The sequence below is a fragment of the Bidens hawaiensis genome, unplaced genomic scaffold, assembly GCF_021521415.1.
Source record: "Bidens hawaiensis isolate Kalapana, Puna unplaced genomic scaffold, B.hawaiensis_p1.1 tig00060704_1, whole genome shotgun sequence".
Lineage (NCBI taxonomy): Eukaryota > Viridiplantae > Streptophyta > Magnoliopsida > Asterales > Asteraceae > Bidens > Bidens hawaiensis.
This window is the reverse complement of record NW_027500934.1, coordinates 67600-81360: the sequence shown is the minus strand read 5'-3', so window position 1 is coordinate 81360 and position 13761 is coordinate 67600. Positions and strand designations below refer to the sequence as shown.

The 13761-nt window shown below is 33.3% G+C and overlaps 1 protein-coding gene across 2 annotated transcripts; it reads left to right on the top strand.

Moving 5' to 3' along the window:
- Window positions 1–10461: 10461 nt before the first annotated feature.
- On the top strand, window positions 10462–12204 carry LOC143603103 (multiple organellar RNA editing factor 7, mitochondrial-like). 2 transcript variants are annotated; one of them, XM_077080010.1, is made up of 5 exons: window positions 10462–11036; window positions 11113–11210; window positions 11312–11377; window positions 11543–11709; window positions 11814–12204. In XM_077080010.1, exons 1-4 carry the CDS (start codon window positions 10783–10785, stop codon window positions 11686–11688), a joined length of 564 nt encoding a protein of 187 aa, XP_076936125.1. In that variant the 5' UTR covers window positions 10462–10782; the 3' UTR covers window positions 11689–11709; window positions 11814–12204. The 2 variants fall into 2 exon arrangements, with proteins under 2 accessions (XP_076936125.1, XP_076936124.1); XM_077080009.1 differs by lacking the exon at window positions 11814–12204 and having other exon boundaries at window positions 10463–11036; window positions 11543–11766.
- Window positions 12205–13761: the final 1557 nt, after the last annotated feature.

Here is a 13761-nt window from a genome sequence, read left to right as displayed (position 1 = left end):
AGTCTTAAACTTGTTTATGAACTTTAGTCGCGCAGTATCCCATGTGTTGAGGACGTAGACTTGGCTGTTTATTTGTATGTGTGGATCATTAACCGTCTTGTCGGTCTATTCCGCAGTTCTCATGGTACCATTAGATGAACACGGGAGAACTATCGTTTATGATTTTCTCTTTTGTTTGCACATGCACAGTTTGTCTTGTTTGTGAGCTCAATTGTGAGCACTGGCAGTCTATGAATCTTAGAGTTGGTCCCGATCAGATTACACCCTTGTTGAAAACCAGACATACACATGTTGCGCGCAGATTTATTGTTACCTATGTATTGTATTAAACTTGATTTCTCACCAACACGCAAGTGTTTGACGTTTATTTTAACACATGTTCAGGTTTGCTGTAGCTACATTTGGAGCTTGTGGACACGTAGGACGTTTTTACTTTTGGACCTAGATTAAAATGTATCAAGACAAGTTATTGTTGTTCGAATATTTTGCCTTGTAATATACTGATTTATGTTGATTTATGTTATCTTGTTTACTTTGCGCGTGCGCGAATGAATGTATTTATTAAATATTGACACCCAATAGTGTCACGAGTAATGAAACAATATGTGGCGCCCCGATGTATAATCCGCCTTTGGTCGGGGTGTTACATCAACCGTCTCAAATGTCCGTCGATCCTCTAGACGATAACGAGGTTATACATCAATTTGCAAGTGCTTTTCGTCACGAAGTGCAAACTTTGGATGAAGATGAATCCGCGGATGAGGAGCCGTATCAAAGAGGTAATCGGCGTTGGTTGGCCGATGAGGAGGTCGCCTTGACCAAGGCTTATTTACATTGCTTCGAATTAAAAAAACACTCAAACCAACAAAGAAAAGAAGCGTTATAGAAACGTATTAAAGACCATTTCTTGCAACTTCCCGGCGCAACCAAACGAAACAAGGATCAAATGATTGGCAAGTGGGGAGATTTGAACCGAAAAATGTCAAAATTTAACGCTTGTTACATCCAAGAGGTAACTATTTTAGTTTATTTATTTTATAATCTAGTACTTTATTTTTAAAATTTGATATATATATATTTTTCTAAATGTTTTGTAGTCCTGGACTCCACAAAGTGGAACGAACGAGGCAAATATCATAAAGAACGCCTTGCGCGAATATTTCCAAGTTTACAAATGTAAGGATTTTCCCCACTTGGATGCGTGGGAGATTGCGAGACGTCACGCGAAGTGGGTACCGATTCCGTTGGTCGATTTGAACGGACCAACGGCTCCAAGGAAGAAAGGATCTTGTTCAAAAAGATCAAAAACTTCCGAGTCCGGGGACTACACGACGTCTACCGTCGGCTTGTCATGCAACATGCCGAACATGAACTTGAACGAGGAACCCGAAGACAATCCCGACGAAGACACACCCACACCCACACGGCCGAATCGCAAGAAAAGTGGGGAACCGTCAAGACTTGGAAAGGAAGCGGTGGCCGAAAACTTCGCCGAATACAAGTTGGCTAAGATGGCGGAAATGGTCGAGACGAAGGAGCGAAAGAAACAGGCTCATATTTTAAAAATGAAACGTGAGGAGACGTACATCACCCATTTGAATGAAAACCAAAAAAACGCCGATCTAACTTTCATCCTACAACCGCACGATCATTTTGAGGAACCCCTTAAATCGAACCTAATTCAACGCAAACGCGAGATATGCGACAAGTGGGGTTGGGAAGGGCCGTAGGTTTTTTTTAAAGGTTTTTTAATTTAGTTGTTTTTATTTAATGTATTCTTGTTTTATTTTTATTTAATGTAATATTGTTTTAGTTTTATTTATTTTATTATTTATTAAAAAATATATCCGTCACACACCACTACACCACACCACCACCCTAGTAAAAAACATCACATGTGATGAATTTAAGGTTGGTGATATGACACCAACTGATTGGATGGACTGTGTGAGTGATGTCATCCCATCCACCACCCCTCCCCTAAAAAGACCCTACAAGAATAGTCACAAAGAGAGAATAATATCTGGTTTTTAGAGCACCTAACCACGTTTGTTGATGTGGAATTTATTTTAATCCCATCTCCAAGTGGAATATACCCACTAATCATTGAGTATTATATTTTCATTTACACCACAGTATATTTCTCTCTCCTCTTCCTCTTTGCCCACCCCTCTCTCTCACTCTCTCTCTCTCTCTCGCTCCAACTCCTCTGTTGTTTCAGCTCATAGATTAATAATATTCTGTTTTTCAGTTGTTGCTTTTGGTCCTTGACTTTATTTGGAAAGTGATTTATCTGCAATGTCTTTTGGTTTTTTCATTCTTTTTCAACAAGATTCCAAGGTTGAAGAAGGAGAGTGGGAGAAGGAGAGATAATCACCAATACTTGTCATCTTAAAAAAAAAAATTTTAGTAGTTACTCTGGTAAGTTGAGTTAGTTTATTAACGGTATTTCATATGAATTTTTTAATGTTTTTTTTTTATTTTCAACTTTTTTTTGGTGCATAGTATATGGGTGAAATCATGTATAAATGAAACCAATGTACTAAACATATATAATAACTATAATAATATTATTATTACTATACATTTTTGAACTAGATCACCAGCGAAGGATAGTGAGGGCCAGAGATGGCACCGGACCCTTATTTTTTTTCGCAGTAGTGTAAGCTTACAGTGTTGTTCCTGAAATTTTTTATACTTGGTGCAAATTTATATGTTTTCGATTGATGACCCCCCCCCCCCCTTCGCTTATGAAACTTATTTTATGCATTTTGAGTCCGCCCCATACGTTCTCGTCTAGGCTTCGCTACCGAGGTAGATAAATTACTATTATTAATATACTTAGTTTCCTGTACCGGTTTGTATTTGATCATAACACTAATAATACATCTGAAGAATTGTAGGAATGTCTACGACGTTGATGAGCGATGCGATGATAATGGAGAATCTGACGATGGAAGTTGAGTTTGCGGAGTGCAATTGTTGTGGATTGACAGAGGAGTGTACACGGGAATACATGGAGAGAATCCGAGAAAGGTATCAAGGCAAATGGATATGCGGATTGTGTGGAGAGGCGGTGAAAGACGAAATCTTGAGGAGCGAAAGGCTAATAAGCGCAGAAGAAGCCCTGGCACGCCACTTGGCTTTTCGTAGGGCGGCTCGATCATCAGGGCCGCCCACTAATCCAGCGGGTACTATTAATTGCAGCCATGAAGCAGATTATTAGGCGAAGTTTGGATTCACCGAGACCGTTAAGGTCTATGCCTTGTAGTCCTCGGGAAAAGACCGGGTTTGTTCGATCAAAAATCTGTATACCGACTATAACGCTTACTGTTGAATCACCATCGTATTGCGAATCGAAAGAACCGGGTGAATGATGAACAATGGAAGTTTAGTTCCTTTACACTTCGAACAGGATTTGGGAATTAATACCATATGTTTAGTTTTGTTATTGTACCCAATATCATCATATTAATTACTAGTTTGAGCCCCGTGTATTACAGGGTAATTGATGAAAAGTTTAAACTTTAACCATTAAGTGAAATATATTCAACAAATTGATCATATATTGTTAATACAATTACTATTAACATTAAAATTACAGAAATTATATAACTAAGATTACACAAATATGTTACAAATAAGTAAAAACTTTCTTTTACACTACATTTGTGATTGTATTTGTAGATATACATTGTTTACTAAAATTCAAAATTTTTAGTCCATGTCTGCCTGTAACTCTTAATAAGGTAACATATAGGTCTGTTTATAACTCTTGATATATCCACGTATAGCTGTCCGTGTGACCAAAAAAGGTTCTCTAAATACAAACAAACTCTAGATAAATGATAATATATCCATTAAATTATTAAAAAAAATCATACAAATAAAATATCATAGCTTTTAATCAATTAATATGATGTCATTTGAGAACATCTGCTCATGTTTATAAAAAAAACATGATTATCCCAAAAATCATATTACCTACACTTTGATGTTATAATCATCATGAGAATCTTTAAAATTTGAAATTAATTGATCATGATAAATTTGTTGTCATTAATATTCTGTGTATGACAAATTTTTAATTGATTTTATATTTTACAATAAAAAATTATATAATCAAGCAACATAAAAACCAAAAATTAAACTATAACAAAATGAGTTGTTTCATTTCATATGAATGCATTTGCTAGAAAAATAACAAATACATACTAACCTTATAACCATATTCAAATAATAGTGATTATTCTGAGTTAGAAGAATTTTAAAAGATTTAAAGTTGCATAAAGTGAAGGTAGTGATTCTTATATATAATAGTTGGAAGTAGGACTGTCACTTTTACCCGTAACCTAAAACCCAACCCAAGAAAACCTGTACCCAAATCCAAACTAACCTGACCCGAGAAACTCGAACCCAACAAAATACTAACCCGAACCTGAAACGAAGCAATTCGGGTTGGTTCTTGGTTCAGAATTCTAAGTTTCGTGTCAACAAAAATAAATTTTTAGTTTTTAAATCATATATATTTTTAGGTATTAAAAGCCAAGGCTTAGTCGTTGGCGTTATCAGGATTTAGTCCAAGTCGATTGTTCTCATTTCACATATAATGAATCGATTGTTTATTTTTATTATTTTGAATATAAACCATATAATAAGCACTTTAATTATGTACTAACCAATATGTAAAACTAACATAACCTCGATTCGTTGTATTTGTATAAAAATAAAAATAATAAGTTAACATAATATAGGAATTGTGTAAATAACTGATGAAAACGATATTCTAGGTTTCAATATCCTAAATGATTTTTGGAAAACGAAAATAATGGAATGGGGTTGAAACAATTTTTTTGGTTTAAAATATCAAATGGTTTTAATTAGGTAATTTATCTTATAAGGCATATTAAATTAAATATATTTGAATATATAGAAAAAGTATAAATCAAGTCATAAAAAATATGTTTATGAAGCATTTTGGTCTGGGTCATTGAAGAAAATATTGAAAACTAAATATTGATCTTCTTATTGCTAAAACTATTTATACTACAAAAAAAGTCATATAAATAGATGACAGATAGTTCATAGAATAAATCGTTATACATATTGATTATAATTATACTACTCATCTTCAATGATTTAATGTTAAACATCAAGATATATATATATATATATATATATATATATATATATATATATATATATATAATATTTATACAAAATGTTTGTAGAAAATTAAGAAAATTACATATTTCATGAGTTCAAATACATATGAGAAAATTTTCAATCCAAATTTGAAACCAATCTTATATAAAAAAATGATGTACTACTGTTTGAATCGCTACTTAAAAACAATTTGGAGTTTATCATACAAATCCAAATTTTTCGATAATAATGCACCTTTATTTTTATTTTTTTAATTTGCAATTACTTGAGACTTTCAAATTTTATTCTAACAGGTCTGCAACTTCAATTTTTGATACTTTTCTTATTTCACCAGTAATGTTAATGAATAAATCAGTTAGTATTTACATTTAGGGGGTGTTTGGCCTATCTTTTTTAACAAAGCTTATAGCTTTTTTTAGGTTTTTTTACAAAATAAATATAACTTAGTGTTTGGTTTAACTTATGTGAAGATGATTTTTTAGCTTATTTAAAAAAAGCTTATTTGTGTAAGGTTGTAAGTTACTTATTTGTCCTCAAAAAGTGATTGATTAGTAATTATTGAAACAACTTATTACTCTAACAAATTAAAGAACGGTGGATTTAACAACTTATTAACACATAATTAACTTGTAGAATATAAGCTAATTCAAACACTTAAAAATGGCTTATGAAATAATAGAAAATAAGCTATAAGCTACTTTAAAATATAAGCATAAGCAGAAAAAAAAAAGCTAGGCCAAACACCCCCTTAATAAACATAAACTTGAATTCATATATTGAAATGATTTAAAAAATAAGGACCATATATGAAAATTTATTGAAAAAAAGTGAGGAGGGCTATAAGCTTGACAAGTGACAAAAGTTATAGTCTTTTATTAGAATAGATAGACTAGCAAAAAAAACAACCTTTTTATATTGCAACTTGATTACATAAATTGAAACGGTTAAATTTATCATGTTCGGGTTACATAATTTTAAGCGTGTGAGGGTCAGTGTTAAAATTTTTAAGACAACATGTCAACAACCAAATATTGGGGGACTTGGTTTCTCTTTGGAATAGTATGTTCTAGTAATTGTTGTATTCATTTTTATTGTGAGGTATTTTTGATAATTAATTTTGTTGTTTCTTCTATATCAAACTATATATTAAAGTTATTTTACTACTAAAATAAATATAAGAAAACAATGCCATTTATGGTACGTAACGGGTATGTAAAATGTAGGCTTTAATGTTTTATGAACTAGACTCGTTGGGTGGTCCAACTAGTTATAACTGTTGATGCTGCATTGTTGTTCTGGTTACGAGTTAAGGGATCAAACACAACTCAACTCGTCGTCGACCAAACAAACGCAAAAATAAAGGTGGCACTAATGAACACGGTCATGATACCAAAATATCCAGGTTCTGAATTTGTCAACCTAACTAACTTGTTTACCAAACATATCATTTTTAGGTGACTATCGCCCGTTTCAAATAAGAAAAAGAATATATAACTTGTAATTTCAACCTACCGATCCAGTTAGCCCGTTAACAACTTTACTACAACACATTTATAAAACATCGACCCATTTCAGTGACTTATAACTTAATACAACTCATTTATAACAAGTTATTCCGCTATAAGTTATCAAACAGTTTGGCCCCTTCTACACGAGTCATGTTTAAATTATATGATTTTAACTTTTAAGTGTGTCCTGGTTGGTTTTTATTGCCTTTAAGTTTAATAAATATATGCACCATGTTTTGGTTATTCTATTTCAACCCATTAACCCGATTCTGTTTTAACTCCTAAAGAAAACGGGTGGAAAACCAACGAGTATTGTTTCAATTCATTGTCTTACGACTGGTTTTTGAAACCATGCCAACCGATTAAATTTATATAAATAGACCGCCAATACAGCTGACTAAACTAACAAACACAAAGTTATTATTTCAACAATCGGTTTTGTCCCTTTTTAAGCAAAGTATCTTTCATACCTTGAAACTTTAATCAAAAATGAAAATGGCAAAGCACATGAAAAGAATACCAAGTTGAAAACATATTGATTTTTATAAAAAGAAAAGAAAAGGTAACATCCAAAAGAAAAAACATATTTTCAAGTTTTAATGATTAAAGCCCCTTTTTCTCTTTATGTACAATCATAACCTAGACAAGTACACTTTGGACAAAGATGGTCAAACAAAACAAGGACACACGTGACCGTGATATACGCTGTGCGCACATGGAGAACAAAACCCAACTTACGTCTAGTCAATCTGACTGAACAGCCGTCAACAATCGCGTAGATTTCGGATGGTTGGAAGCCCAGAACTTCTATATCATCTCATTCTATAATCGTCTATGTTGATTTATACGACAAACATCGTCGGGTTACTAAGGCTCAGGTTCTCGAGAGAGAGATTGGACTAATCCATGTAGAATTTGTAGCAACTTTTATCACAACTTTTAGGATCCGAAATGGGTGTTTAATTGGTTACGAAAACTTTAGTTTGGATTATGACCGGCAAAATAGAAGGTTTGGGTCAAAATGACCAGTGTTGGAAGTAGTTTGATATTATAAAAAAAGATACTATTAAAATGTTTATTTTAACCTTCCTCGAAATATCCATTAATAGAGAGAGATTCTAAGTTTACCACCCCCCCCCCCAAAAATATATACGTATTTCCAGCTTTGTCTCCTATCGCGTCGTCGACGATGTTTTAGGTTGTCCCGTCGATGAGTTAACAAACCAATCACAACAAGATGCGTGGCCGAAAACACTTCGTCCCCAACGTGTTAAACACCTATCTCCTCGTCCCCTATGTGTTATGGCCGTTCAGTATCTCATCGTCAACGCCTGGTTGCCAAATTTGACAACCATGTTCTCGCCGACGGCGATGTGTTATCGGAAACTAACGCATCCCCGGCGATGCATTTTATTTGCTAACGCATTGTCTCCGACGCGCTATGATTTAAAAACCCAACTAATTATCTTTAAACAAATCAAGATATGTTAAGCCATAAACAACTACATTATTGAGTATACGATCCTTGCATATTTTATGTTGTTGACTCTGGTTTCATGTTTAATGTTATCGAAAATGTATTCTCGTTTATGTATTTTTTTATGCAGTAAACATGTAATTTTCTAGTAATGGTTTATGAATGTTATTGAAGATCTATATTGGATTCTCAATTGGTTAGCTTGTTTTTTCATGCCAAGTTAACATTCAAGACACATAAAGTAATTGATAATGCAGATATAAACATCTAAGGATAATTTTATTTATTTAATTAAAATAGATAAGCACATAAATTGAACTCGTTAATACAGACACTTAAATTTTGATTTGTTTAAAGATAATTAGTTGGGGTTTTAAAGATAATCCGTTATGTTTTTAAATCATAACGCATCGGAGACCCTACGTTAGCAAATGAAATGCATCGCCTGCGGTGCATTATTTTACGATAACACATAGCCATCGGCGAGAACATGGTTGTCAGATTTGGCAACCAAGCGTTGATGATGAGATACTGAACGGCCATAACACATCGGGGACGGGGAGATAGGTGTTAAACACGTCGGGGACGAAGTGTTTAAGGTCTTGTGTCTTGTTGTGATTGGTTTGTAACTCATCGGCGGGACAACTTAAAACATCGCCGGCGATGTGAAAGCATAGGGACAAAGCTGGAAATACGAATTTGAGGGGGGGGGGGTAAATTTGGAATATCACTCTATTAATTGGTTATTTTGAGAATTTTCTCTTCTAATTATGCCCATCAAAATTAGCCGAGTTTTGTTTTGTTAAGAAAAATCTAGATGACCCGCCTGATACAAATCATGGCATGGCCAAATTTTTAAACCAACTTAGAAAAACCCAATATCCATATCCAGTCAAGGCACTTGGATATTATGAAGAAAAAAATGACGGTCCGTCTGGATTTTTCAGTCCAGATATTTTGAAAAAAACCAACATTCACCTAAAAACATGTCGAACACTTGATTTTCTTAACTCTTATATGAATATTATATTAATCTAATTAACTTTACTCGCATTTTTATTTTAGATCTAAATGTTTGTCAAAACTAAACTGGGTCGAATTCATATCAAACTTTTGATATAATTTTTGTGAACTTATGTAATGTTTCAAAGTAATCTACAACTTTAAAAAAACTATATATAAAAATTTTAATTCAATTGATCCCTATTAATCACGACTAATCACTAGTCACTGTTGCGTGTTTTACAATTATGCTTAGGTGGTGTTTAGGATTGCTTATTTTTACCAACTTATAACGTATAAATTTTTTGAAAAGTAATAAGGTGTTTGAGATTTCTTATATCGTAAGAGAAAAAATTTCATAAGTTATATTTTTATAACTTATTAATTTAATAAAAAGTTATAAGAAACCGAAATAAAGAATCTTAAACATTCCCTTAGCCCAAAGCCTGGTTAATTTGGGCTGATTTAAAAACTATATTGGTTGATTTGGGTAAGGCAAGTGAATTAATTAAACCGCTGGTCGTCTCCATCGCCGGTGATCGGATTTCCCTGCCGTCTACTGCTCGTTGGTCTCCTTTGGTGAGTTCTAAATTACATTTGATTCAAATAATTTGATCTTTTAACAAGGATATTTGTCCGTATTTAGGTCACACTACTTATTGATAATTGATATCAATATCAGGGATCGTTTTGACTTACGAGGGTTTCAAGCTCGGGCTCATAGTTTCTTTTCAAGCTCGGGCTCGGCTCGTTTATTAATTATTTACGTTTTTAATTATTTGTATACATTTTTGAAAAAAACCTTAAACGAGCCTAAGCTAAGCTTGTGTAGCACCTTACATGAGCCAAAGCTCGGCTCGAGATCGGATGCACAATTTGAAATCAATACAATTAAGTCCTAAAGAAGTAAAATTTACTTAAGGCTCGGGCTTGAGATTGAAAAAGCTTGGCTCATTTCAATCTTTTATCGATCCGAGCTCGAGTAGCTCGCAAGCGACTTGGCTCGTTTGCACCCTAGATATCACAAAAACACATTTCCCCTATTTCAGTTTCTTAATTTTTATATAGCATTTGTTAAATAATGATCAATTTAATAATGAGATTCTATAGTTATATGCATTTGTTATAGATTTTGGTGTGTGTTCTCACTGTATCTGTATTATATAGCTACATCCCACCTAAATGTAAAGTAAACATGACGAACAGCAGAAAAGATTATTTAAAAATGTAGATGTTTAGTAAAATTAAAACCTAATAATCAGCCTCTATATATTGAGTTGATGTAAATACTAACTGCACATTCTGCATAATTCCATATGCTCTAATAGAATGCATTAATTGTTTTTATATTGAATTTATACATTTTTGACTTGTGTTTTTCTTTTTTTACATGAATTTTGGTAGGTCAAGACTCTGCGTATTTGGCATGAGAAGTTAGATTTGGCGAACCTAAAAGAAAAAAAACGTTTCGACCCGGACCCGTTCTGACCCAACCCATTTGCCACTTCTACTTATAAGTTTAGTAAACCTTTGTAGTAACTCTTTCTAATAAGGAGGCAAACATCGTTAACGAAGGACAAGGTCTCAAAACAAAGCTTTCAGAACGCCTTCATTCGGCTCGAATATCTGATGATGAGACGGACCTTCCGACTTCCTGTGACTTTCGTATCTCAGTACTTGGGCCGTGTAACATCAGCTGCTCCAACCCGTTGCTGTTCGTCTATACCTCAAACTCGGAGCGTAGAGTTGGATCAGGCTGCAACGCCGGTCGATGGCTGTGATTACAAGCACTGGCTAGTGGTTATGGACCCGCCCGTAGGTTACCCACTTCGCTATCAAATTGTTGAACGTTATATACAAACCCTGGCTTCTGCATTGGGCAGGTATCTGATTACTGATTCTATTATAATTTAATCAAGTACCATGTTGAGATATTTTGGTTTTGGATTGATTTTACAGTGAAGAAGAAGCTAAGAAATCAATGTACTCGGTATCCACAAAGTATTACTATGCTTTTGGTTGCAAAGTCGATGAAAATGTGATTCATAGAGTCAAATGTAACATTCTTTTATATAATGTTTATAAATTTTTATCATATATATTTCTTTGCTTGGTAATTGAAGTTTATTATAGTGCTGATCATACCCTTTGTATGCAGCTATGCCCAATGTGAGATGGATTTTGCCGGATTCTCATATTTCTCGTGGTAACAATGATTATGGAGGTATGTGTTTTATTATGATTTATGCCTTTATGGTTAAAAATGAGCCTATTTTTCTTTATATACTCTTGAGGACTAGTTTGATGTACTTGATAATTTGGATGCTTGATGTCACATAACAAACATCATTTAATGCAGTTTGAAAAAAATCAGTTATCTGTTCTACAGGAGAACCATTTATTGATGGATGTGTTGTTCCATATGATGACATTTTTCACGAGGACTGGCTACAAGATCGAAATGACAATGGATTTAGGAGGAGAACCCGAAGTAAAAGATCTAGAAGAAAAGAAGATAAAACAGACCGTGGCTAAAAAGTCTGGAAAACAATCTTGGTATGTTTTACAAAATGTTGCTTTTGGTTTTCCATGTTTTTTTAACTGGAAAGACATATTTGAATACGTTTCTGATTCACGTGTTTTCCATGAAAATATTGCAGGAGAACACCTAGAGTTTCTACAACTAAATAACACCTGGTCCAAACCGTTATAATACGTTGATGATTCGAGGTATGTGCAGCTGCCTTCTTGAATGAGGCCTATAGTTAAAAATTGTTAATTATCTAGTTTACATATGTGGTAGTTATAAGATAGATGAATTTTGTTTGGAAGGACAGAGGAGAATGCATCGGTTTTTGTAAACATGCATCATGTGCTTAGATTTTTTACTCGTTTGTATTCCAACTATTTCCTTTCTTGAATTTTCTGTGACTTAAAATTGTCACCAGCATTTTGTAGGTGGCAATTTAGACTATTTACTTACAAATGGTTAAAACCGGTAAAAGAAGTTTTCTTAGCTAAAGCAAAAACTAATGTTTGACACGATAATTGTTTATTTAAAGTATCTTGAAAGAGCATCATTTTCACAATCTTATTTGATTGTGTATAAAATGTTGACAAAAAGTATTTTGGTTCAACTGCCTGATCCTTACAAAAGTTGCCTGTTTGTATTTGTCATAATCATATGGGTCGATTCAGGTTGTATGTGCCATATTAGATGGTGATTTCGTTCTTTTTGTAGCTGAAACCAAAACGGGTTTACTGATTAAGTAGGATGAAATGAGCCTAAAATGTTGGCGTCTATGCCCCTTATGTCATTTTGTTAAGAAAAAAGATAAACAGTCAGTTTATCACCTCTAAATTTAGCCAAGACTTGAGCAACCAACCTGGTTCACACTTGTTTTTACATGTGAACAAACCTGATTAAGTTTAGGTTACCTTACAATATCATCTTTTACCTCAATTATCATTGAAGTTCTAGAAAATCAGCAGTTTATCTATCACTATTAAACGAACTCAGATTTGTGCTATTTTCTATATGTTCTACCTGCAATAAAGATATGTACTGTGTAGTGTATAATATAGTGTATCGTGCTATATTTTAAGGTATATGTCATAAGTTAAGGTATCACATAAAGTGAGACCTCTCCTGTTAAACTAAACTTTATAAGTTAAGGTATCACATAAAGTGAGACCTCTCCTGTTAAACTAAACTTTATCAACAATTTTAACTGGAGTGGTTAGTTAAGCTGTGATTATCTTTTGTGCTTCTTTATTGTTGACTATTTTTTATTTGAACTTAGTTTTTTTATTTTTAATAAATTTGTAATTTTTTAAATAATTATACCAGAACATTGACTATTTATTATATTTATACAAGTGTTAAATAAATACATATATATTGATGCTATTAGAACAGTGTGTTACGATGATGTGTCTAGCTAATTACAATGATACGTCTAAAACTACTTGTAGTTTATTGATTTGTATATCATGGTCTTAAGATACAAATGTTGTGCATATTTATCTCATGTGTTTTACATGCTAAAACCACTTTTTATGTGAATGTCACTAATACTAAGGGGTTGTTTGTTTACATCTGAATGGAACCATTCAGATGGAAACACCTAATTCATTTAGACTTCAGCATGTTTGATTTCAGATAAAAAAACATCTGAATAGTTAAAATTAGGTCTGAATCATTCATACTCATGTTTTTGTTGAATGAGACAAACGTTTATTCAGATCTGACTCATTCAGATATGAATGAACTAAACAACCCCTAAGTTAGTGTTTTTGACCTTTTGTGTATCTATAAGTCCATTTGTTATGGTTTGGCGAGGCGCCATGTCTACCTCACCACCTTCTAACGTCAAGTTTCTAGTCAAATCACAATACTTTCACCCTTCGATTTCATCCCCTTAATGCCTCACTAGGGCTAAAAAAGGTGGGGTCCACCTCATTTTAGCAAGTTACTTTTATTTATTTATATATTATTTTTTTAATATCTAGTTAAACAACAACGCGCATGTTAAAGGGTGGGCTACTTAAAGTCCACCGCCTACGTGACAGTGACGTTGCGCTTTAATTGGTCGTTGCTAGTTAAAC

Coding starts and splice junctions, on each gene's coding strand:
- LOC143603103 (XM_077080010.1), top strand. CDS start 10,783: ATGATGAGACGGACCTTCCGACTTCCTGTGACTTTCGTATCTCAGTAC. Junction 11,037..11,112: donor CTGGCTTCTGCATTGGGCAG/GTATCTGATTAC, acceptor TTGATTTTACAG/TGAAGAAGAAGCTAAGAAAT. Junction 11,378..11,542: donor TGGTAACAATGATTATGGAG/GTATGTGTTTTA, acceptor TCTGTTCTACAG/GAGAACCATTTATTGATGGA.